Source organism: Ciconia boyciana, chromosome 6, assembly GCF_034638445.1.
Source record: "Ciconia boyciana chromosome 6, ASM3463844v1, whole genome shotgun sequence".
Taxonomy (NCBI): Eukaryota; Metazoa; Chordata; class Aves; order Ciconiiformes; family Ciconiidae; genus Ciconia; species Ciconia boyciana.
Genome location: NC_132939.1, coordinates 1,487,355 through 1,509,079, shown reverse-complemented (window position 1 = coordinate 1,509,079; position 21,725 = coordinate 1,487,355). Strand labels below are relative to the sequence as shown.

The 21,725-nt window shown below is 69.8% G+C and overlaps 3 protein-coding genes across 12 annotated transcripts; 2 read left to right on the top strand and 1 right to left on the bottom strand.

Moving 5' to 3' along the window:
- The first annotated feature begins 193 nt into the window (after window positions 1-193).
- On the top strand, window positions 194-12,019 carry PITPNM1 (phosphatidylinositol transfer protein membrane associated 1). Of its 9 annotated transcripts, XM_072865924.1 has the most exons (24): window positions 194-211; window positions 456-567; window positions 1,050-1,264; window positions 1,346-1,467; window positions 4,214-4,435; window positions 4,561-4,875; window positions 5,450-5,545; window positions 5,664-5,771; window positions 5,885-5,946; window positions 6,025-6,269; window positions 6,549-6,738; window positions 6,876-6,983; window positions 7,090-7,247; window positions 7,538-7,716; window positions 8,125-8,295; window positions 8,529-8,675; window positions 8,761-8,909; window positions 8,993-9,103; window positions 9,340-9,456; window positions 9,680-9,828; window positions 9,944-10,093; window positions 10,482-10,665; window positions 10,981-11,109; window positions 11,221-12,019. In XM_072865924.1, the coding sequence occupies exons 2-24, from the start codon at window positions 490-492 to the stop codon at window positions 11,485-11,487; spliced, it is 3,672 nt and encodes a 1,223-aa protein (XP_072722025.1). In that variant the 5' UTR covers window positions 194-211; window positions 456-489; the 3' UTR covers window positions 11,488-12,019. The 9 variants fall into 9 exon arrangements, 6 of the variants coding, with proteins under 6 accessions (XP_072722025.1, XP_072722029.1, XP_072722023.1 ...); XM_072865922.1 differs by lacking the exon at window positions 194-211 and having other exon boundaries at window positions 236-567; XM_072865925.1 differs by lacking the exons at window positions 194-211; window positions 6,876-6,983 and having other exon boundaries at window positions 236-567.
- A 746-nt stretch (window positions 12,020-12,765) lies between these two features.
- On the bottom strand, window positions 12,766-15,140 carry AIP (AHR interacting HSP90 co-chaperone). 2 transcript variants are annotated; one of them, XM_072865976.1, is made up of 6 exons: window positions 15,007-15,140; window positions 14,694-14,873; window positions 14,275-14,463; window positions 13,976-14,152; window positions 13,718-13,859; window positions 12,766-13,605 (listed from the first exon to the last, which is right to left on the bottom strand). In XM_072865976.1, the coding sequence occupies exons 1-6, from the start codon at window positions 15,103-15,105 to the stop codon at window positions 13,400-13,402; spliced, it is 993 nt and encodes a 330-aa protein (XP_072722077.1). In that variant the 5' UTR covers window positions 15,106-15,140; the 3' UTR covers window positions 12,766-13,399. The 2 variants fall into 2 exon arrangements, with proteins under 2 accessions (XP_072722077.1, XP_072722078.1); XM_072865977.1 differs by having other exon boundaries at window positions 13,388-13,605; window positions 13,726-13,859.
- A 1,051-nt stretch (window positions 15,141-16,191) lies between these two features.
- On the top strand, window positions 16,192-21,559 carry LOC140652759 (scavenger receptor cysteine-rich type 1 protein M130-like). The gene is made up of 14 exons (XM_072863973.1): window positions 16,192-16,415; window positions 16,761-16,993; window positions 17,076-17,396; window positions 17,488-17,799; window positions 17,877-18,179; window positions 18,258-18,572; window positions 18,754-19,053; window positions 19,132-19,440; window positions 19,535-19,918; window positions 20,006-20,149; window positions 20,301-20,396; window positions 20,597-20,680; window positions 20,993-21,127; window positions 21,308-21,559. The coding sequence occupies exons 1-14, from the start codon at window positions 16,192-16,194 to the stop codon at window positions 21,421-21,423; spliced, it is 3,276 nt and encodes a 1,091-aa protein (XP_072720074.1). The 3' UTR covers window positions 21,424-21,559.
- Window positions 21,560-21,725: the final 166 nt, after the last annotated feature.

Sequence of the window (21,725 nt, the reverse complement as noted above, 5' to 3'; positions counted from 1 at the left end):
GGCCTCCCTGCCCGCAGGCTCGGTCCCGGGGCTGGGGGGGGGGGGGGCGGCGGGGCCGGTGCCGGCAGACGCGGAGTGCCCGTGCAGCGGCGCTCGCCGCCTTCCCGTCTCTGGCGTCACGGCCAAACCCCCCCCGTCCCTACGTCACGGCCGTCTCCGTGGGAACGGGCTGTGATGTCACGAGCCGAGGGGCCGGTTCGGCGCAGCGCAGGTTCGGCGGGGCCGGGGCGCGGCGGGCCGGGGGCGAGCGGCGCCGAAGGGAGCCGAGCGGAGCCGAAGGGAGCCGAGCGGAGCCGAAGGCGGGCGGGCGGGGCCGAGCGGGCGGGGGGCGCGTTGCCATGGGAGCGGGGCGGGCCCGGGAGCGTCGCAGCGGGCGCCGGGCCGGGCCGAACTGAGCCGAGCCGGGCCGAACCGAGCCGGGCCGGGCCGGGCCGGGCCGACGGCCGCCCCCGCAGGCGCTGCCCCCCCCCGCCGCTGCCCCCCGCCGCCATGCTCATCAAGGAGTACCACATCCTGCTGCCCATGAGCCTGGAGGAGTACCAGGTGGCCCAGCTGTACATGATCCAGGTGGGGCTGGGGGCTGTGGGGCTGAGTATGGGGGCTGGGGGCTGCAGGGGGCTGTGGGGTTGAGCATGAGGGGCTGTGGGGTGCAGGGGGCTGTGGGGCTGAGCATAGAGCCTGGGGGGTGCAGGGGGCTGTGGGGCTGAGCATGCGGGGTGCAGGGGGCTGTGGGACTGAGTATGGGGGCTGGGGGTGCAGGGGGCTGGGGGGCTGAGCCTGGGGAGCGCAGGGGGCTGAGCATGGGGAGCTGGGGGGTGCAGGGGCCCTGAGGCTGACCCCAAGGGATTGGCAGGGTGCAGGGGTGTCGGTGAGGTTCGGGTGGGTGTGGGGCCGCCGAGCCAAGCGGGGGGTCCTGGGAGTGGGTGTGGGGCTGGGGGGGGTGCAGGAGGGACCCCGGGGGCCCGTGAGGTGCCAGGGCTTCGGGGCGGGTGGGTCTCAGAGTTAGGGGGTGCCGGGGGGCCGAGCTCACGCAGCGGCTCTCCTCGCAGAAGAAGAGCCGGGAGGAGTCGAGCGGCGAGGGCAGCGGCGTGGAGATCCTGGCCAACCGGCCCTACAGCGACGGCCCCGGTGGCAGCGGCCAGTACACCCACAAGATCTACCACGTGGGCTCCCACATCCCCAGCTGGTTTCGGGCGCTGCTCCCCAAAGCCGCGCTGCAGGTGGAGGAGGAATCCTGGAACGCCTATCCCTACACCCGCACCAGGTGGGGCCCGGCGGGGCCGTGGGGTGGGCTGCGGGGCCGGCCGTGCCACCGGGCTCAGCCCCGTCCCCGCGCGTCCCCCAGGTACACCTGCCCCTTCGTGGAGAAGTTCTCCATCGAGATCGAGACGTACTACCGCCCGGACGCAGGCCAGCAGACCAACGTCTTCAACCTGAGCGCGGCTGAGAAGAGGCAGAGGATTTTGGGTGCGTACGGCCGCTGCGAGGCTGGCTCGGGGCGCTGGGCAGGACCCGATGCCTGCCAGGGTCCGGGCTGGGTGCGTGGGTGTGCCGTGGTGCCCGAGGGGCTCGGCTTCCCTGCCAGCTGCGGGGGCTCGGCGTCTGCAACGCGCTCGGCTTTGCTCTCCCTGCTGGCCCTTGCGTTTTGGGGACAGCAGTGGAGGGACCCGGGCAGGGGAAGGCGCCTGTGCCCCGAGCTCCCTGCCCCGAGCTCCCTGCCCCGAGCTCCCTGCCCCGAGCTCCCTGCCCCCTCCCTTGGCAGTGCTGCTAAACTAGGGTCCGTGTTAAAGATGTTTTGGGGGACAATTTCGTCCTTTGCCTTCTTCCCTTGCCCGTATATTTGTTTGCAGCCCTCCTCTTCCTGGTGCCAGCCTGCTCCCCTCTCCTTCCACGTCCCAGCCCCTGTCCCACGCGATCTGGCACGGCTTTGCCTTCCCAGCCCCTCTCTGGGCGTACGTGGGAACCCGCGCCAGGCTCCTGCAGGGCATTTTGGATCAGCTGGAGGGGGGGGAGGGAGCTGGAAAAGCATGTCCCCATTTTCCTACCCCCTGCCCTGCTTCCCCTGCTCCCCAGGGCTTTGCTCCAGATCGCTCGCCAGGTCCAAGCCCCTCCGCTGCTTGCCGGGGGGACCGGTGGGCAGAGCCGGGAGCCCGGGGCGGCTTTCCTCCCTTGCCGGCAGGTTCGTCCCCAGCCGCTGCAGCCTCCCTTTCCCAGCGGTGTCGATCTGGTCGTTTTAGGCGCTGGAGTGCAGAGCGTGACGCGCTGCCTCTTAAAATGGAGGCCTAAAATAGGCACTCGGAGGAAATGATTCATCTGACCTATTTCTCTCATTGGTTCTTGCGGCACTGGGGATGTCTGGCTGGTATGTCGGTGGCTTGGGCCAGGGGGGACAAATTCTGCCCCTGCCACCGCCGGGCAGCGAGCGGGGCCGAGCGGATAGCGGGCAGGGCACGGCCCTGTGCCGCTGCCTGCTGCCCTGCCTCATTTCCCCCCCACCCTGCTGCCCGTCCCGTGGGCCTCCCACGGGGCTCGCTGCGTCTCGGGTGACCGCTGCCTCCCACGGGGAGCGAGGCTGAGGTGGGACCGTCCCCGACGTGGACCCCGCTGGGATTTTCTTTGCTAGCTCTGGCTCTCACCCCGCCGTCCTGTAGCACCGACAGATTTAAACCCCATCTCACGTTTCAAAAGGCAGCGGAGCAAACGCTGCGATCCGGGCTGTCGGGGCGAACCGCAGGGATAACTGCCTCCTCGCCAATTTTCTCGCAGCGGTAAAAGCAAACAGACCCGCTGGTTGTCGCACGAGTGACGCTGCCAGGAGCTGCTCAGGGCTGGCAGGTCCCGTCCCGGCTCCTCGCTGCCGACCGTGGCATGCCTCCACCCGAGCCGCTCGGCCAGCCCGTCGGGCAGTGATTTAAGGGCTTGTTTTCTCCTCGCCGCTGCGGCCGGGCTGCGTGCCGTGCATCAGCCCGGGGCTGCACAGCGATGGTTTTGTGGGCTCAGGGCATCTCTACTTTCCGTGGCGTGGCTGACGAGGTGCTCTTCCCTTTGCACAGGGATAACCGGGGGGACACCGGGCTGTGCTTCGGGCAGGGAGATGTGACCCTCGCCGTGCCAGCCCCGGGGTCTCCTCCTGGCCTCTCTTGCCACGCAATTCGGACACCGCAGCCTGCTTTCCCCCCCCCGTGGTGTGTTTTGCAGCCTGGGGAGGTTTGGAGGGGTTGCGGTGCTTTGCATTTCAGCTACCCGCCACAGGAAAAGCCCTGCTTCGGAGCGCCTGCCCCGCAACTGTCCCTTGCTTTCTGAGTTGTAAAAGTCTTTTTTTTTGCCCCCCCCCCTTTTTTTTTTTATGGCCTGAGCTGGAGGAAGAGGCCAGAGGGCATCAACGGGGGTGAATAAATGCGAAGTCTGGCAGAGCCTGGGGGGCACTGACTGGGGACAGCTCTGCGGGAAGGTCCTGGGGGCCAGTGGGCTGCCCTGGGACACCCCCAGGACCCCCCCCCAAGACCAGGCTGGAGGCAGCTGGCCTGGAGACGGGGCTGGAGCACGCAAACCGCAGGAGACTTTGTGCAGGGTTGGGCCCGAATGGTCCCCCGAGGTCTGTTGGATCGTGTTTTCCTGCGTGCCATCTGTGAGCCCCCCTCCAATTTTGGGGAGGTTACCCCCATTTGGGGGGAGGGGGACGTTGCATCGTTGCCCCTGGCTCGACCGGGGCTCTTCCTGGGCTGTGCTCCGTGCCCCGTTATTGGGGGACCCTCGGGTCTGGGGTGGAGGGCAGCTGGCGGGGCACGCCACTGCGCCGAGCTGCTCCATCCGGCTGTCCTCGGCACCAGCCCCCGCGTCCCCCAGGGTCGCCGGGGCCGCTCTCCCAGCTGCCAAATCTCCTGGCTAATGCGCGTATGTGTGTCAGCCCCAGCTCTTCGCACGCCTCGCCACCTCCGAGCCCCCCCCCGCCGCGGCCCCTGGTGCCTCTGGCAGCCGCGCCGCTCCGTGGGGTGCCGGATCGGGCCCCCACGCAGGGACAGGACGCCTTCGAGTGCACCCAAGGGTGCCTTTGATGTTATAGCTGCAGGATAGAGAGCGTTTGTGTTGGGCGCACGGCTTGTGGGAATAATTTGACGGGTGCCCCCTCTGATTTTTGTGCCTTTTTCGCCGCTTTTCTGCCCGAGGGGGGCTGCCAAGCACCGCGGGGTGACGAGCGTCGCTCTCTCCGCAGACACCATCGATATCGTGCGTGACCCCATCTCCCCCGGGGAATACAAGCCCGAGGAGGACCCCAAGCTCTACCACTCGGCCAAGACGGGCCGGGGTCCGCTGGGTGACGACTGGCTGGAGGCGGCCGCCGGCGGGCCCCTGATGTGCGCCTACAAGCTCTGCAAGGTGGAGTTTCGCTACTGGGGGATGCAGTCGAAAATCGAGCAGTTCATCCATGACGTGGGTGAGTGGGGGGCAGCAGCGGTGAGCCCTCAACCGTGCTGGCACCTTGGCACTGCTGGGCTTGGGGGGCAGGTTTGGGGAGCCCCGGGGCCATGCCGGGCTCGCTCCCCCCGCTCGCCGTCGCAGGTTTGCGGAAGGTGATGCTGCGCGCCCATCGCCAGGCTTGGTGCTGGCAGGACGAGTGGACGGACCTGACGATGGAGGACATCCGGCAGCTGGAGGAGGAGACGGCACGGATGCTGGCGCAGAAGATGGCCAAGTGCGGCGAGGCCGAGGAGCCCCCCACCGCCGGGCCCAGCCCCGAGGGGCGGCCGGAGCCGGGTGGTGCCAGCGGGCAGGAGGGGGCCGAGGTGCAGGGGGTGGCCGATGCCTCCCCTGACGATACCTTTGCCAAGCAGTGGTCCACCTCTTCCCGCTCCTCCTACTCTTCCCAGCATGGAGGTGAGAGACCGGGTCCTGCCTGGGTGGGATGGGAGCCCCCAACCCCCCGGCTGCTGCTGTTCTCCATAGGAGATGCATCAGGGGACCCTCTCTTCCCTGGCCTGGGTCTCCGGGGGGGGCTCTGGGTGGCCCTGGGTGCTCCCGGGGTGGCCCTGGGTCTCCCAGGGTGGCCCTGGGTCTCCTGGGGGGGGCTCTGGGTGCTCCAGGGGTGGCCCTGGGTCTCTGAGGGTGGCTATGGGTGGCCCTGGGTCTCCTGGGGGGACTCTGGGTGGCCCTGGGTCTTCCAGGGGTGGCCCTGGGTCTCCCGGGGGGGCTCTGGGTGCTCCAGGGGTGGCCCTGGGTCTCTGAGGGTGGCTATGGGTGGCCCTGGGTCTCCTGGGGGGCTCTGGGTGCTCCAGGGGTGGCCCTGGGTCTCTGAGGGTGGCTATGGGTGGCCCTGGGTCTCCTGGGGGGGGCTCTGGGTGGCCCTGGATCTCCCGGGGGGGCTCTGGGTGCAGGAACAAGGGGGAGCTGTGGGGCAGGAGTCTCGCTGGGGGGGGGGGGGCTCTGGGTGCTGACCCCGCGCCGGTGCCAGGGGGGGTGTCTCCTCAGAGCCTGTCCGAGTGGCGGATGCAGAACATTGCCCGTGACTCCGAGAACAGTTCCGAAGAGGAGTTTTTCGATGCTCACGGTATGGCGGGGCAGCCCCGCGGCTCAGCGTTTCGGTGGCAGGGACCAGGCACCCAGATGCACCTGGCGGGGGGGCCCTCGCGGGCTCGCCACCCACGGCCCCCTCCCTGCCACCGCAGAGGACCTGTCCGACAGCGATGAGGTCTTTGCGAAGGAGATGACCAAGTGGAGCTCCAATGACTTCTTGGACACGCTGGAGCGGCCGGCGGAGCTGGACGAGGTGCTGGGTGAGCGGTGGGGGGGGGGGTCCTGGCCCCGAACCCCAGCACGGGTGTCCTGGGAGGGGACCGACCCCTGCCCGGACGCTGCGGCCGGGCTCACCGGGGCCGTGTGCTCGCAGGGGACGCAGCCAGCGCCGCCAAGGTGGATGGCGAAGGATTGGGGGTGTCTGGCTTCCCTGAGGTGCGTGCCTCGCTCGCTCCCTCCCTCGGGCCGTGTCCCCCGGCGCGGGTGCCAACAGCGGTGCTCCCCTTCCCGCAGGGCGGCTCGGCGGAGAGTGCGGCGCAGGCGTGCCGGATCCACGCCCTTTTCCTCATCCTCCACAGTGGCAACATCCTGGACCAGGGAGCGGGCGAGCCGGGCTCCAAGCAGGCGGACGTGCAGACGCTGGCGGCCACCTTTGATGCTGTCACCCGCGTCCACTTCCCCGAGGCGCTGGGACACGTGGCACTGCGCCTGGTGCCCTGCCCGCCCATCTGCGCCGCTGCCTACGCCCTCGTCTCTAAGTATGGCTGGCAGAGCTGCGTGCTGGGGCCGTGGACCCTGCTGCGGGGAGAGGAGGGGGCCGTCCCCCCTGGAAAACCACCCCGGAGCTGTGGGAGGGGAGCGGGGAGGTGGTGGCCTCGGAGAGGGGACTTTCCTTCTCCCGGTGCGGCATCCAGGACGAGCGACGGGATGGGATGGGGATAGCTCCTGGGGCGGCATCCCGGGGCGAGCAGACGTTGCGCGGTGGGATGGGGACGTCGGGGCGGCCCCGTTCACCCTCCCCTCCGTGTCCCTCTCAGGCTCAGCCCCTACAGCCACGACAGGGACAGCCTGTCCAGCAGCCAGGACCACATCCCGCTGGCAGCCCTCCCGCTGCTGGCCACCTCCTCGGGGAGCTACCAGCACGCCATGGGTGCCGTCATTGCCCGTGCCAACCAGGCATACAGTGCCTTCCTGCACTCCGGGGAGGGGGCCGGCTTCTGCGGGCAGGTGAGAGGGGATTTGGGGGAAGCTTTGCTCTGGGCTCCGGCTGGGGCTTGGCTCCGCCGGGAACCGCTTTGCCCCTGCGCGGGGGGCTGGGGGGCTCTGTCCTTCGTCACCCTCGGCACGGCTGCGTGCCTCCGCAGGTGGTGCTGCTGGGGGACTGCGTGGGCGGCATCCTGGGCTTCGACGCGCTCTGCCAGAGCCGAGCGGGCTCGGGGGGCAGCCGGAGCAGCAGCCGCCGGGGCAGCCTGGTGAGTGCCGGCACCCGGCTGGGGTCGGGGAGGGTGGGAAGGGTGTTCGTGTCCCTGGGGGGTGGCTCAGCGGGGGCCTGGGCGCTCGCTGCTTGTCCCCCCGCAGAGCACGGAGCCCATCTCCCCCGAGCTGTGCGGCGGCAGGGACCCGCTGGCCGACGGGGCGGATGGGGCGGCGGGGTCGGGCCAGGCCAGCCCCGAGCTGGGGACGCAGCCGCCCTGCCGGGAGCAGGGGGACAGCCACCATCACAGCTCCTCGTGCAGGTGAGAGCAAGGGGGACGGGTCAGCAGCGCCGTGGCCCGTCTCTGCGGGGACGCTGGTGACGTCCCGGCTAATTTTGTGCTTTATGGAAAGGGTGACTTTCCCATCTGCGCCAGCCTGGGATGGAGCATTGCGTGGGGGCTGCCTGCCCCGGGGGTGTCTTGCTGTAGCTCCCCTGCTTCCAGCAGCTCCTCCGGGCTAACGGGGCCAAGCCAGGAACAGCTTTGCCCCCGGGCTGGTGGGAGCGGGACGGCACCGTCCCTCCCCATGCCCACTGGCCCCGCTGTCCCAGCCTGCAGGCTAGCGAGGCCCCGCTGGAGGCAGAGGCACCGCGGAGCGGCACCGCAGCAACGGACGGGGCGGAGGGTGCCGGCACCCGCCTCGACTTTAAGGTATCCAGCTTCTTCCTCTTTGGCTCCCCGCTGGGGCTGGTGCTCGCGCTGCGCAAGACCGTCATGCCCGCTCTGGATGGTGAGGACCCCCGCCAGCCGTGGTGCCAGCCCCCGACCCCGACCCTCCCCGCGGGGCTCCGACCCTCGTCCCCGAATTGTGCTCCCCCTGCAAGCCTGAGCCCCCCAGGACTTCCCCAAAGAGCCCTGCTTGGGTTTGAGCCCCTTGAACGCCCGCCCCTGGCTGCGCGGGTGTCGGCGTTGGTGCGTGCCCGAGCGTCCCCTTCCCTGCTCTGTGCCAGCCCCGGCCTGTCCCCCGGCTGTCACCGGTGTCCTGGGTTTGCCTCCCCAGCCTTTCCTCTTGCTTTCTCCCCCCGGGCATTGAGCTCCCGGCTGCACTGCCCCATCCCCGCCAGTCCTCGTGCCCCATTCCCCGCCGGGCTCCTTGCCGCGCAGGCTGGGCAGCCCCCATCCCCACTCTCTGCCCCAGTGGCCCAGCTGCGTCCCGCCTGCGAGCAGATCTACAACCTCTTCCACGCCGCCGACCCCTGCGCCTCTCGCCTGGAGCCTCTCCTGGCCAAGGCCTTCCACGCCGTCCCGCCGCTCAGCGTGCCCCGCTACCAGAAGTACCCCCTGGGCGACGGCACCTCCTCCCTGCTGGGTGAGCGGCCCCCGCGCCGGGCTGGTCCCGGGCACCCCGGGGTGCGTTATGGGCTCCCGGCGTCGTGCCGGGGTGCCCAGAGCACCCGCAGCACTGCAGGAGCCCAGCTGGGGTGGGGGGAAAGTGATGAGCAAGCCCTGCCCACCCCTTTGGGGCTCTGCTGGAGGGGGGGTCCCAGGGGGCTCGGTGTCCCCAGGGGGCTCTGGGTGTCCTCACTCGTCTCTTCCCCGCAGCGGAGGCCCTCCAGATGCACTCTGCCCTGTTCCTGCCCGAGGTGGATGCCACCCCCCCTACCCCCACCGGCAGCTTCGGGGCCTTCTGGAGGGGCAGCGAGCCGGGGGAGCCCCCCACTCCCGCCAGCACCAGCGAAGTCGTCAAAAGTAAGTCCCGATCCCAAGCCGGCACCCTGGGATGCACGACGTGGGATACGGTCCGAGGACGGATTCAATCCAGCTCTCCCCGCAGTCCTGGAGCGCTGGTGGGGTCCGAAGCGCATCGACTACTCGCTGTACTGCCCCGACGCCCTGACCGCCTTCCCCACCATCACCCTGCCCCACCTCTTCCACGCCAGCTACTGGGAGTCCTCCGATGTGGTGGCCTTCATCCTGCGCCAGGTAACGGCGGGCGCGGTGGGGCGGGCGCTGCTGCAGCTCTCCGGGGCCAGCGGAGGCTGAGCTGGGGCCGTGCCGCTCGGTAGGTGATGGAGAAGGAGGAGCCGCAGCCAGCCGAGAGCGAGGAGAGCTCTATCTACAGCCCCGCTATCCCCCGGGAGAAGTGGCAGCGCAAGCGCACCCAAGTGAAGATCCGGGTACGTGCCCTGTGGCCATCAGGAGCCCGACCCTTTGCCGGGGCAGCGCCGAGCTCCGGCCATCCCCGGTGCCGGGGCAGACCCCTGGCCGAGGGGCGACGCAGCTGGGAGGGTTTGCTCCCATCTGCCAGGAGGGTGCCGGGACGGTCCCGCAGCCCGGTGTGGCCCGTGGGCCCCCTCGGGCGCTCCTTCGGGTGCCACTGGCGCAGGCTGCTGAGCCCCCCGTGTCCCTGCAGAATGTGACGGCCAACCACCGGGCCAGCGATGTGATCGTCTGCGAGGGCAAAGCGCAGGTCCTCAGCGGGCGCTTCATGTACGGACCCCTAGACGTGGTGACGCTGACCGGGGAGAAGGTACCGCTGGGCTCGCGGGTGCCACCAGGACCCCATCAAACAGGGTGGGGATGTCCAGGAGGGGGCACCGGGCTGGTGTCACCCATGGCAGGGGAAGGGATGTGGTGGAGAGGAGCCCATGGGACCTCGTGGGATGGAGGGAGAGGGTCATAAGGACTTGTAGGTTGGGGACGTGGCCGGATCTGGGGGTTCAGTCCATGCTCAGCCCTTTTCCCTCTCCCAGGTGGACATCTACATCATGACGCAGCCGCTCTCAGGGAAGTGGCTGTACTACGGCACCGAGGTGACGAGCGGCAGTGGGCGCCTGACCTTCACCATCCCTCCGGACAAGGCTCTGGCCATTGGCATCTACCCCGTGCGCATGGTCGTCAGGTGAGACGTGGGCGTGCGGTGCCATCTCGGTTCCTCCTCCGGCCCTTTCGGCAGAGCCACGCCTGCCGCCTTGGTGGCAGAGCCTCCCCCGAGCCTCCCCGCTCTCCTGTCCCAGGGGGGACCACAGCTACGCCGAGGCGTACCTGACGGTGGTGGCCCGGGGCACCGAGTCGGTCGTGTTCAGCATCGATGGCTCCTTCACCGCCAGCGTCTCCATCATGGGCAGCGACCCCAAAGTGAGGGCGGGGGCTGTCGACGTCGTACGGTAGGTGCCCTTCTCGTAGGAGGGACAATCTCCCTCTCCTTTCACGCTGCGGTGACAACCCAGTTGGGGTAGCGGGGCCATCGGAGCAGGCTGCCTTCCCAGGGACGAGCTGGGGGAATTTCCTGCCGCCCTCTCGCCCAGAGAGTGTTCACAGCATTTCTGTGCTGGTGCCATCTCGTAGGAAAGCAGTCCGCTCCCGGTTTTGGTCCTGAAGCCTGTTGTGATACCCCGCAGCTCTGCTGTGCGTTCAGCCTTGATAAAATCCCTGTGGGGAGGAAGGTTTTGGAGGCAGCGCCCATGTGTGACGTGTTGGGAGACGCTCGGTGGCTTCCTGCCAGCAGGACTGTCCCCGCACAGGCTCCTGGCACCAACACGTGTCCCCTCCTAGGCACTGGCAGGACTCGGGCTACATGATCATCTACGTGACGGGGCGTCCCGACATGCAGAAGCACCGTGTGGTGGCCTGGCTCTCCCAGCACAACTTCCCCCACGGCGCCGTCTCCTTCTGCGACGGGCTCACCCACGACCCCCTGCGCCAGAAAGCCGCCTTCCTCCAGAGCCTGCGCACCGAGGTGGGGACGGGGACGCCGGCGGGGTGGGGACGTGGGACCGGTGGTGGTGGTGGAGGGGTAGCGTGGGCTGTGCCGCAGGCCGTGCCCCTCGGTCCCGGGGGTCAGCGGAGCTGCGGGCGGAGATGCTCGGAGCTGGACCACGCTGCGATGGCAGAGCTGGCGCCGACCCCCTGCCCCGGGCACAGAGGGGCAGCTCCCAGCCCGTGGGCACTGCAACGATCCCTCGTAAAACGAGGGTGTCCCAGTCCCCTGGGGGTGGCTGTCCCCGTGGGAAGGGTCGCTCCCTGCCCTGATAACGCTCCTGTCTGTGGGCAGGCGGAGATCACCATCGTCGCCGGCTACGGCTCCACCAAGGACGTCTCCGTCTACAGCTCGCTGGGGCTCGCGCCGACACACATCTACATCGTGGGCCGGGCCATCAAGAAGTTCCACAACCAGTGCCAGGTACAGCTGGGGACGGGCTGGGGCTGCAGGGGACAATTGCTAACCCCACCAGGGCGGCGGGAGTGCGTGACGGCCGGGGCCACCGGCTCAGGCCGTCCGTGTGTCCCACAGTTCCTGTCCGAGGGCTACGTAGCCCACCTGGCCCAGCTGGAGGCAGCGGCGCTGGCCCACTCCCCCAAGGGACCCCCGCGGCCCGTGCTGGGCAAAGGCACCTACGGCTGCCCGGCGCCCGTTGACTTCCTACGCAAGCAGAGCCAGCTCCTGCGGTCGCGGGGCTCCAGCCAGGCGGAGCGGGACGGGGGGCCCCCGCCGGCGCCCCCCGGGCTGCCCCGGGCCAAGCCCCGCAGCGTCAGCCTCAAGCTGGAGGGTGAGGAGTGAGGGTGGCGCGGCCACCGTCCCCCCCCCTCCGCCGCAGCCTTCGTTTCCCAGCCAGGAGCACCTGGGGCCAGAGTCTGCGATGGGCCCCGAGCCGGTAGGAAGGAGACGAGGGCGCTGGGTCCCCTGAGAGCGAGGGGCCCTGGGAGACGGCACTCTGAGCCCCCCCCGAGGGCCAGAGCGATCCCCTCGGGGCTGAGCCATCCCAGGTCCCCCCTGCTGCCCCCCAGCTCTGCCTCCACCCTGCTGCCCCGTCCCCCTGGTCCTTTGGGGCTGCGGAGCTGCTGCTGGGCAGTGTCCTTGGGGGTTCACTCCCTGGGGAGCTGGTGCGCTGCCCCCCGGGGTCATCCCTCCCTGCACAGTGTTGTGGGGGGCCGTGGCTATGCCCCAGGGCAAGCGGCACCTCCCTGCTCCCCGCCTATTTATTTCCGTTCGGTGTGGCCAGCCGCGGGGCAGGGGAAGGGCCGGGATTCCAAAGCGGTTCCTCCGTTCTCTTCGTTTCGTTGCGGTGTGAAATAAAGCGATGTAAAGACGAGGCGCCGGCACCCGCATGTCTGCTCTGTACGCGCCGGCTGTGGCAGATGGCACTGGGGCTTCCCTCCCCCAGCAAAGCCCTGGCCCCGGGGAGCCTCGGACCCAGGGACACGGTGTCACGCAGGGAGGTGCTCTTGGGGCGCAGCGGTTGGGTCTTGAGCAATTTAGGACACGTCATGGCGGGGAAAAGAGAGCCTGGGGCGGCTCTGGGCTGCACTGCTGCTCTCAGGTACGCGTCGATGCCGACGTCAAGCCGTACGTCGCGTGAGCGGTTAAACCTTTTGCACGAGAGCGCAGCCGCGGTGTTAGGGCAGGGATGGAGGGACCGTAGGGGCAGGAAGAGGAAAGCCGCTGGCTTCAGCGAGCAGAGCACGGCCAGGGCAGCTCGGCCGCCCTGTCGTCACCTTCGGGCTGAGCCCGGGGTGAGAGCCGTGGGGTTTGGGGTGCCGCAGCGGTCTGGGCTCAGCTTTGAGCTGCTTCTACACTGTGAGCCCAGGACGGAGCCTGCTGGAGCGTCTTCTTGGCTCTACGCCTTAGAACAGTCGCTTAGCAGCTATAACGCATCCCTGACGCGGTGTGCTTCCTACAGCAAGTACGGGCTCAGTTTTGCAGCAAGTTTTTAAGGCCTCAGGGCCAGGGCTTGCCAGGCTCCCTCCCCCTGACCTGTTCCTGGCCTGCCTGCAACTTTTGTTGTACCTCATATACCTGTAACAGCAATTTTTCTAAGTAAGTGACCAGGTGCCTGTGACTAGTTTTACTCTTGTTTGTTTATCTTGGCATAGCACAACCAGAGTTTTATATAGATAGCGGTAACAAGCAGTTATTCTATATAAAATATTTACGACGCTGACATGATGACGTAGTATAGAGGAAACACGGTCTTGGGACGATAGCAGCAGCCTTGAGAAGTGACGATGCAGGACGTGGCGCGGAGTACAGGCATGAAGGCGTAAGAGACGGGGCTGAGGCTTGGCACCGGAGCCCCCGCGGCCGTGAACAGCCCCGGGGGGGCGGTGGCTCAGCCCAACATAAAGTATAAAAACATCAAACAACGAATAAAAGAACTTGGCAGAGAGCAGCGGCCTTGAGCTCGTGTCACCCCACGTGTCCTTTCCCGGCATGACGATGAGCGTAGTCTACAGCCCGGCAAGGAGCTTCACGCTTAGATTGCGCTTCAACCGTGCGCTGCGATTGCTATACACTACTTAATACTGCGACTTAAGTGCACTGCCGTGTCACCGGGCCGTGGCGAGCTCCCGGGCCACTTCAAATAAGTAAAACTTGTATTAAACATTAATAAACATCAATGAACATTCCACATGTGGAATATCTAAAAGAACCTGTTCAGAGAGCATCGGGCTCTCCGCTGCAGCCGTGGGCTCTACTGCGAGAAGATGCCCTTGAAGCGGATCTTGTCCTCGGCATCCTTCTCGCGCAGGCGGGCTTCCAGGCTCCGCAGCTCCTTGGAGACGACGGGGCGCAGCGAGGGGTCGAGGGCTAGCACTTTGGCAAAGTCAGCCTGCGCCTCCGCCACGTTCCATACCGCCGCGTGGGCCTTCCCCCGCTTGAAGTAGGCCTTGACGTTGTCTGCGGGGAGAGAGCTGCTGGGCTGGCGGAGCACGGGGCAGGGGCCTCCCCGGTACCCGCTCGCCCCATCGGCACCCACCGCAGCCGGCCGGGCCGGCCCGTGGCTCCTTACCCTCGTACTTGTTGAGGATGGAAGAGCAGTGATCCAGCACCTCGTAGTACTCCTCGCACTGCAGCTTGCATTGGCAGTAATTTAGCAGCAGGGGTGTGATCTTCTGGTCGAGCTCGATCCAGTCCGGAGAGCCGGGCTGCTCCTGCAGGACGAGACAGAGCCGGGGGGGGGGAGTGAGGGGAAGCTCCCAAGCCCTGCACTCCCGGAGGGATGCGGGGAGGCCCATGTGCACCCCAGAGAGGGGCCGGGGAGCCCCACCTTCATCTGCAGGTTCTTGAGACAGGCGATGGCATCGTAGTATTTGGCAGCTGCCTCCCGCACCTTGCCCTGCCGGTACAGCTCGTTGCCCTCCTTGTGGATCAGGGGTACGGCCTGCAGCTTCTCCTCATCCGTCATGGCCCACGGGTCCTGCTGGTAGGAGCCGGGTGCCTCCACCTGCCGGCACCCCGGCGTGAGGGCAGAGCCCCAGTGCCCTCCGGCCCGCAGCCTCCGCCCGGGGCAGGGGTGCTGGAGGCCACCCCCGAGCTCCCCTCGGCCGGCGCGAGCAGGTGCCTCACCTTGAGCACTTCGATGTCGAAGATGAGGGGCTGGGGGTTCTTCTGGAGCTCGTCGAGGTCGGGGTAGCCCAGAGAGTAGTGCTCGTGCAGCTGGGCGATGCTGCAGCAGTGCCGCTGCCCCTCCAGCGGGTCCTTCCCCGCCGCGATGTTGCGCAGGCTCTTGGACACCAGCGGGTAGAGCACCACGTGCTGTGGGGCGGCGGGAGGCAGCGCTGGCCCGGGGCCGTACCGGGGTGGGGGGGGCCGGGAACCGGGACGCTCCCGCCCTCGCACCCCCGGGACCGGGGCCCAACGAGGCGGCCGCACGCCCCGCCCCCTGGCCGCAGACCACGCCCCCCCGAGGAGCAAACCCCGCCCCACTGCGGCCCCGCCCCTCCCACCGCCCGCAGCCCCGCCCCCGCCGCCCGGCCCCGCCCCACCTTGGCGTCGCAGCGGAAGCGGGCGCGCTCCCCCGGCCGCATGGTGCGGAGCGCCGCCTCCCACACCGGCAGCTTGAACTTCTTGCCGGCGATCAGCTCCATTGGCTTCCCCCGCGCCCGGCTGTCGTCCAGCGGCGTCTCCTCGTCCCCGCACCGCAGCGTCCGGTAGTGGAAGGTGGCCTGAGGGGACAGAGTAGGCCGCGGCGTCACCATGGCGACGCTGGGGGGGGCGCGCATGCGCGCCTGGCCCGTCTCTCCCCTCCTCCCCCCTCTCCCTCCCCCCCCGCCCCGGCGGCGGTGGTGCGGCTCTGACCTTGGTGCCGTCGCGGAAGTCGGGCAGCGGCCCGGTGCCCTCCCGCAGCACCTCCTTGTGCACGCCGTCCGCCCGCAGCTGCTCGACCTCCTGCGCCATCGTCCCCGCGCCGCGCCCCGCCTCGGCCGCCTCCGCCGCCGCTCGGCTCTTTCCGGAGCGACGAGGCCGCGCAGCGGCGCCCCCTACCGGCGGGGAGTGCGCGCCGCGGGGGGCGGTGGCTCCGGGCGGGGGGCGGGGCCAAGCCCCGGCGGTGGCCCCGGCCCCGGCCCCGGTTGCCGCCATGCCCCGACCCCCCCCCCTCCCTCACCTTGAGGAGACAAGGGAGGGCTTCCGCGATAACCGGCTCCCGTGGCGCTCGGCCACGTCCCGGGAAGGGCCGCGGGGTGGGGCGGGGGGCGCTCCCGGCGCCCCCGGAGGCTGCGGCGAGGGCCACCTCCCGCCCCGGGGGCACGAAGCCGTGTCGTCCCCCTCCCGCCAGCCCCGGCGGCTCCTCGGGGGCCGTGTGCGGGCAGCAGGGACGGGCAGGCCCTGGCAGGCCCACGCTACGCCGTCGGGGACATCCCGGGTGACGCCGACGTTGGGGCCGGCCCCGCAAGCCGTCCCGGGGCGATTCGGGGACGTTTGCAGGTGGCGGGTCCCCGGTCCCTCACGGAGGCCGGCGGCACGTGGCGGTGCTGCCCACGCCGCCTGCAGGTGCGTCCCCGCAGACCCCCTCCCGCGCGGTCACGATGCCACCAACGGCCGCTGCCGCGCGCGGCCCCTCGGCCACCTGCATTTCCTGGCTGCCGCCGCACCGGCTGCCGGCAGCGGGTCGCTGGGCCCTTCCACCGCCGTCACGGTTTGGGGCCGTTACCGCGCTTTTTGGTGGCTTTGCCCGGGGTTGCGCAGCTGCAGCCTTTCGATGCGAACCCGCCTGCCACGTCGCCTCCTCCTTGTCCCACTCTGTGTCCCCCCACCCCGGCAAGGCCGCGGCTGCCGGCACCGCTCGGCAGTGACAGAGCCCACCAGGTCACGCGGCCGTGGGCGGCTCAGCCCTGCCCTCGTCCTCGAGGGAGCTCCTTCTCCCTTCCACCCCCTGCGCCCGTCGGTTTTTGCTGGTGCTCTGTCCCAGCGTAGCCAGGTGGGTCCCACCGCCCCGGCACCGTGTCGGTTCCGTGTCCCCGTTGGTGGCATCACCGCGGGCAGATGCCGGTGCGCAAAAGCACGGCGTTATCAGTAGCGCTGCAGGTGGCCGGGGAGCTGCGTGCGGTCGATGCCGACGCCGGGTCCTCGCCTGGGGGGAAACCGCCTCCTTCCTGCCCGCGCTGCGAGGCGAGCACGGGGGCACACCTGCAGGCAGCGCAGGCAGCACTGCCATGTGCTGCCGGCCTCCACGAGGCGCCGGGGATGTGCCACCTGCAAACACCGCGGTGAGCCTGGGGGTGGCTTTCACCTCCGTGCCCCCCTGCAGGGGTCCGCGGGCACCCCTGGGGAGGGGAGCACCCCAAGGATGGGTGCCGGCGTGCTGGGGTCTTTGGGCTTTGCCCTGTGCCGGTGCTGAGGGCGGCCCCGTGGAGGCTTTGGTAGATTTTGGGGCGAACCCTGTCGCCATTGGGACTGGGCTCTTGCCGGGCTCCGGCAGCAGGGTCAGCCCCACGGGGGGACACGGGTGGGAAGGGCCCACGCGTCTCATGCCGGCGGCAGGTGCCCTGCGGGGGGGCTGGCTCCCCTCGGGGACATCCGGGCACCAACCCACCGTGGTGAGGTGTGTGACGCCAGAAGCGGAGCCGAGCCTCATATTTGGTCACGGAGCAGGTTATTGGAGGCCGGGGCCCCGCCAGCCGGGAGATAACCCGCCTGATAACGGCTCAAAAGGTGCTGCCGCCTCCATTGGCTCCCGGCTGCGGCACTGCCTATATATCGCCCGCCCCGCGCCGGGGGGTCCGGGACGGCAGCATGGTGCCCATCAGGGCGCTGGGGCTGCTCCTGTGTGTGCAGCTCTGCGGGGGTGAGCGCTGGGGCGGGGGGCAGCCGTGGGGCAGGGACCCCCTCCCGGCCCTGGGCTGGGCTCAGCACCCTCCTTGCCGCAGGCACCGGGGAACTGCGGCTGGTGGACGGCGGCGGGCGCTGCGCCGGGAGGGTGGAGGTGAAGTACAAAGGCGAGTGGGGCTCCGTCTGCAGCTACGACTTCGACTGGGAAGCCCGCTGGGGCATCGTGGTGTGCCGGCAGCTGGGCTGCGGCCCGGTGGCCAGGGCGTCCGCCTATGCCCCGTTTGGGCAGGGCACCGGCCGGATCTGGCTCCAGCCCTTCTTCTGCCGGGGCAGCGAGGCGGTGCTGCATGACTGTCCCCACTTCGGCTGGGGAAGGCACTTCTGCAACCACGAGCTGGATGTGGGGGTGACGTGCGCAGGTGAGGTGGGGAGGATGGCCGTGCCGGGATGCCCACCATGTGCCGGGGCATCCCCCCGTGGGGCTGAAGCCGTGCTGGTGCCCCGGTGCAGAGGCGGTGGAGCTGAGGCTGGTGGCTGGCGGGGGTCCCTGCGCCGGGAGGGTTGAGGCGAAGCTGCGGGGCCTCTGGGGCTCGGTGGCGGACGACAACTGGGACATGGAAGACGCCGAGGTGGTGTGCCAGCAGCTGGGCTGCGGCTCGGCTGCCGATGCCAGCATGACCCGCTTCGGCAAAGGGGACGGTTCCATCAACCTGGCTCTGATCGACTGCCGCGGGGATGAGGCCGCCCTCTGGGACTGCGAGGTCCGCGGCTGGGGACCCTACGTCGGCCCTCATGACTACGACACCGCCGTCATCTGCCAAGGTAGGAGCCGGGTGAGGCGGGGAACGTGCCGGTCCCAGCACATCCCTCACCGTTGACCCTCGTGCCTCTCCCCGCAGGGTTTGCCCGGCTGGTCGGCGGCGATGGTGCCTGCGCGGGGCGGCTGGAGGTGCGGCGGGGCCGAGCCTGGACCAGCGTCTGCGAGGACCACGTGGACATGAAGGCCGCCCAGGTGGTCTGCCGCGAGCTGGGCTGCGGCACAGCGCTGGCCGTCCCTGACAGCAGCCTGTTTGGGGCAGGAACACGGCCGCTCTGGGAGGAGGGGTTCGAGTGCACCGGCACCGAGCCCCTCCTTGCCACCTGTGCCCGGCGGCCACCCCGTAACGCGGGCTGCACCGGCCACGCCAGCATCATCTGCTCCTGTAAGCGCTGGGGATGCCGGGGGGCGTCGGGGGGGGTCCCTGCACGGTCGTCCCCCTGCAACGCCATTTCTGCCGCAGCCTACACGGGTTTCCGGCTGGCGGACAACAGCTCGGGCTGCTCCGGGCGGGTGGAGGTGGAAGCAGAGGGGACGTGGGGGTCCCTCTGCGCCACCGGCTGGGACCTGCCCGATGCCCACGTCCTCTGCCACCACCTCGGCTGCGGCCCCGCTGCCGCCGTGCCCCCCGGAGGCTCCTTCGGCGGGGGGGACGGGCCGCTGCGGCAGGACACCTTTGGCTGCGGCGGGAGCGAGCGGCACCCAGGCGAGTGTGCCGCGGTGGTGCTGGGGAAGCCCGCCTGCCCCCCCGGCCACGCTGCCGCCGTCAACTGCTCAGGTCTGTATGGCACCCACCGGGAAAAACCTTACAGGGCTTTTTGGGACACCTCAAAACTTGGAAGCGGAGGACACAGGGGCATTTCGGGGCGAGGGGAGGGCTGAAGCAGGGCCCCACCGTCCCCTCAGGGCCCCTACAGCGCTGGTGCCATGGCCCCATGGCACTGCCGGGGATTTTGCAGGCATTGCCGAGCCCCTGCGGCTGGTGGAGGGGGAGAGCCGGTGCGACGGGCGGCTGGAGGTCGCCTCAAGCCCCGGGGCCTGGGCCCGCGTGCTGGTGGGGCTGTGGGATGCCCGGGATGCCAGCGAGGTGTGCCGGCAGCTGGGCTGTGGCGTGCCGGAGAAGGTCTATGCCGTGCCGGGCTCGGGCGCTACAGGGCTGCGGTGCGCCGGCGCCGAGGAGAACCTGGCCAAGTGCAACATCTCGGGGACGGCCACCGCACCGACCGGCAGCCCCGAGGAGGTGGCCATTGTCTGCTCGGGTGAGTGCCCTGGGAAGGGCCGGGGGGGGCTGGCACCCCGAGTGGCCGCCCCAGCCCGGTCCCCTCCGTGCCCCGCAGGCAGCCGGCAGGTGAGGTTGGTGGGCGGCCCCGGGCGCTGCGCCGGGCGGGTGGAGGTCTACGTCAATGGCACCTGGGGCACCGTCTGCCAGGAAACCTGGGACCTCCAGGATGCCACCGTCGTCTGCCGCCAGCTGGGCTGTGGAACGGCGCTGGCGGCACCCGGCTCGGCTCGCTTCGGTCGCGGCACGTGGCCGCCGTGGCCGGATGCCGGTGGCTGCGCCGGGACCGAGGAGTCTCTCTGGGACTGTCCGGCCTCGGCGCAGCACGGCTGCCGGCGCGGTGGCGGGGCAGGAGCCGTCTGCTCAGGTCGGTGCCGTGCGCCCCCGGATCGGGGACCGTCCCCCTTGGTGGGGGTGCCCGGCCCAGCCGTGCCGTGACCCCCTCCCGCACCCCCTTGCAGAGCAGCTCTCCCTGCGGCTAGCGGGTGGCAGCAGCCGCTGCAACGGGCACCTGGAGGTGCTGTACAACGGCACCTGGGGCCGCGTGTGTGCCAACGGCACCAGCCCCGCCACGGCCACCACCGTCTGCCGGCAGCTGGGCTGTGGGGTCAGCGGGAGACTGGTGACTGCCCCCACCCAGGACCCGGCCCCCGCCTGGCTGGCCTGGGTGGGCTGCAAGGAGGGGGCCCACTCGCTCTGGCACTGCCCCTCGGCACCCTGGTACCTGCAGGCCTGCGGCCTCGGCAGGGACGCCCGCGTCTCTTGCGACGAGGACAGCGATGGCACGAGCGGGACGCCCACCCCGTCCCCAGGGAGCCGCTGCCCGGAGGGCGCCACTTGCACAGGTAGCTCTGCCCGTGCCGGCAGCCCCCCGCGCCGCGCCGGGCTGGCCGCGGTCCCCGTCCTCACGCCACCTGACGATGTCCCCGCAGGTGTCCCCAGCAGCACCACCCCGGCGGCAGCGGCGGGGACCCTGCCGGTGCCCACGGTCCTGTGCGTGGTCTTGGGGACGCTGCTGTGCCTGGCCCTGGGTGCCCTGGCCGCGCAAGCGTGCCGTGCCTGGGCGCGGCGCCGAGGTGGGTCCTGGTGGGTGGATGCCGGAGCAGAGCCGCTTTTTGGGGTCCTGGGGCTCCCCCGCTGCGGGGCAGCTCAGAGGGTGGGCAGCGGGTGACCCCAGTGCCACCCGCCGTCCCCACGGCCCCAGGCGAGCACTGCCCATCGTTTCAGGCCCCGGCAGAGCCGCGGACGCCGTCTCTGATGCCGTCTACGAGGAGCTGGACTACACCCTGGCGCCGGAGTACCAGGAGGTGCCCAGTCCCTCGGGTCGGTGCAGCCCCCCTGTGCCCTGCAGCTCTCCCCAGAGCGGGGGGCTCTGCCCCACGGCCCCACCGCAGCACTGGGTCCTGGTGATGCGGCACCAGCTCGTCCCCCGGTCCCACCGCAGCCGCGCTCTGTGGCGAGGGGCCGTGCTGCCCACGGTGCCGGCTCCGGCCACCCCCAACACCCCGTCCTCCCCCTGCCAGGCTCCCTGTCGGAGGGGTCGGGGACGAAGCTGCCGTATTACACCGGGGACAGCATGGAGGAAGGTGACCCCAAGGAAGCCCCAGGTAGGGGCACGGGGGCAGGAACCTGGTGGGGAGCCCCGGGGAGAGGGGACACGGCCAGGCACTGGGCTGGGGAGCCAAGGGGACACGGCCCCCCCTCGCCCGGGCGAGCCCAGCTCAGCCGCTGCTCTCATTAGCGTGCCAGCAAAGCATCACCTTTCCCTGCTGATTAATCCCTGCTGCAGCTCTGGCTGAGAGCCTGCAGCCCCAGTGCCACCAGGACGTCCCCGGTGGCGTGGCTGGAGGGGGGGGGCACAGTCAGACCTCCTGCCACCGCCTCCGGTTCACTCCTGTCCACCCCCGTGCCTGTCCCAGACTCCCTTGCCCAGCACGGCCCCCCGGATGGCTATGACGATGCCGTGGCCGTGCCGGAAGAGTCCCCTGCGCCCGGCGCTGGGGACATCCCCGAGGGGATGGCACAGACGAGCTGGGACTGTGTCCCACCCCCAGGTAAGAGGGGCCACAGCCACCCTGTCCCCTGGAGAGCCACCTCCGGGGGGCTTGGCTGCGGTGGCGGGCAGGGAGCAGGCAGTAAATCCATGGGGGCTGCGGCAAGACCCCAGCCGGGGCCTGGCAGGAGGGACACAAAGCAGCCCCCCCCTAATGCACCAGCCTTTGCTGTCCCCTAAGGTGGGACCTCCGTCCCCCCAAGTCCCCCAGGAGCCGCAAGGGACCCCCCGGCACAGCCCCCGCGGGGCACAGACTATGATGATGTTGGCATCGGCACCCTGGGGACATCGCTGTGAGGATGCCTGGGCCACACCGCAGGAGTCCCTGGGGACACGTGTGCAGGGCGGTGGGGCTCTGTCCCCAAGAAGGGGTGGCCCTGGCCACGGAGGTCACCTCTCCCTGCCCAGGACCGCAGCACAGCAGCAAAACAGCTCCCGTGTCCCTCCCACGAGCAGTGCCACAGGGCTTTTTTTTTTAAATTTCACTGTGAATTTCTCTTTTTTTCTATTAAAACCCCAAACTGTCTGGAGACTAATTTCCAGGGCTGGCATCTTGCTCCCGGGTACATCAGCCATCCCTTGGGGACGTGGGGCAGGAG

Coding starts and splice junctions, on each gene's coding strand:
- PITPNM1 (XM_072865924.1), top strand. CDS start 490: ATGCTCATCAAGGAGTACCACATCCTGCTGCCCATGAGCCTGGAGGAG. Junction 10,666..10,980: donor TCCAGAGCCTGCGCACCGAG/GTGGGGACGGGG, acceptor GTCTGTGGGCAG/GCGGAGATCACCATCGTCGC. Junction 11,110..11,220: donor AGTTCCACAACCAGTGCCAG/GTACAGCTGGGG, acceptor TGTGTCCCACAG/TTCCTGTCCGAGGGCTACGT.
- AIP (XM_072865976.1), bottom strand. CDS start 15,105: ATGGCGCAGGAGGTCGAGCAGCTGCGGGCGGACGGCGTGCACAAGGAG. Junction 14,464..14,693: donor GCTTCCGCTGCGACGCCAAG/GTGGGGCGGGGC, acceptor GCCGCCCCACAG/CACGTGGTGCTCTACCCGCT. Junction 13,860..13,975: donor TCAAGAACCTGCAGATGAAG/GTGGGGCTCCCC, acceptor CTCGTCCTGCAG/GAGCAGCCCGGCTCTCCGGA.
- LOC140652759 (XM_072863973.1), top strand. CDS start 16,192: ATGCCGGTGCGCAAAAGCACGGCGTTATCAGTAGCGCTGCAGGTGGCC. Junction 19,919..20,005: donor GGAGGGCGCCACTTGCACAG/GTAGCTCTGCCC, acceptor ATGTCCCCGCAG/GTGTCCCCAGCAGCACCACC. Junction 20,681..20,992: donor TGACCCCAAGGAAGCCCCAG/GTAGGGGCACGG, acceptor TGCCTGTCCCAG/ACTCCCTTGCCCAGCACGGC.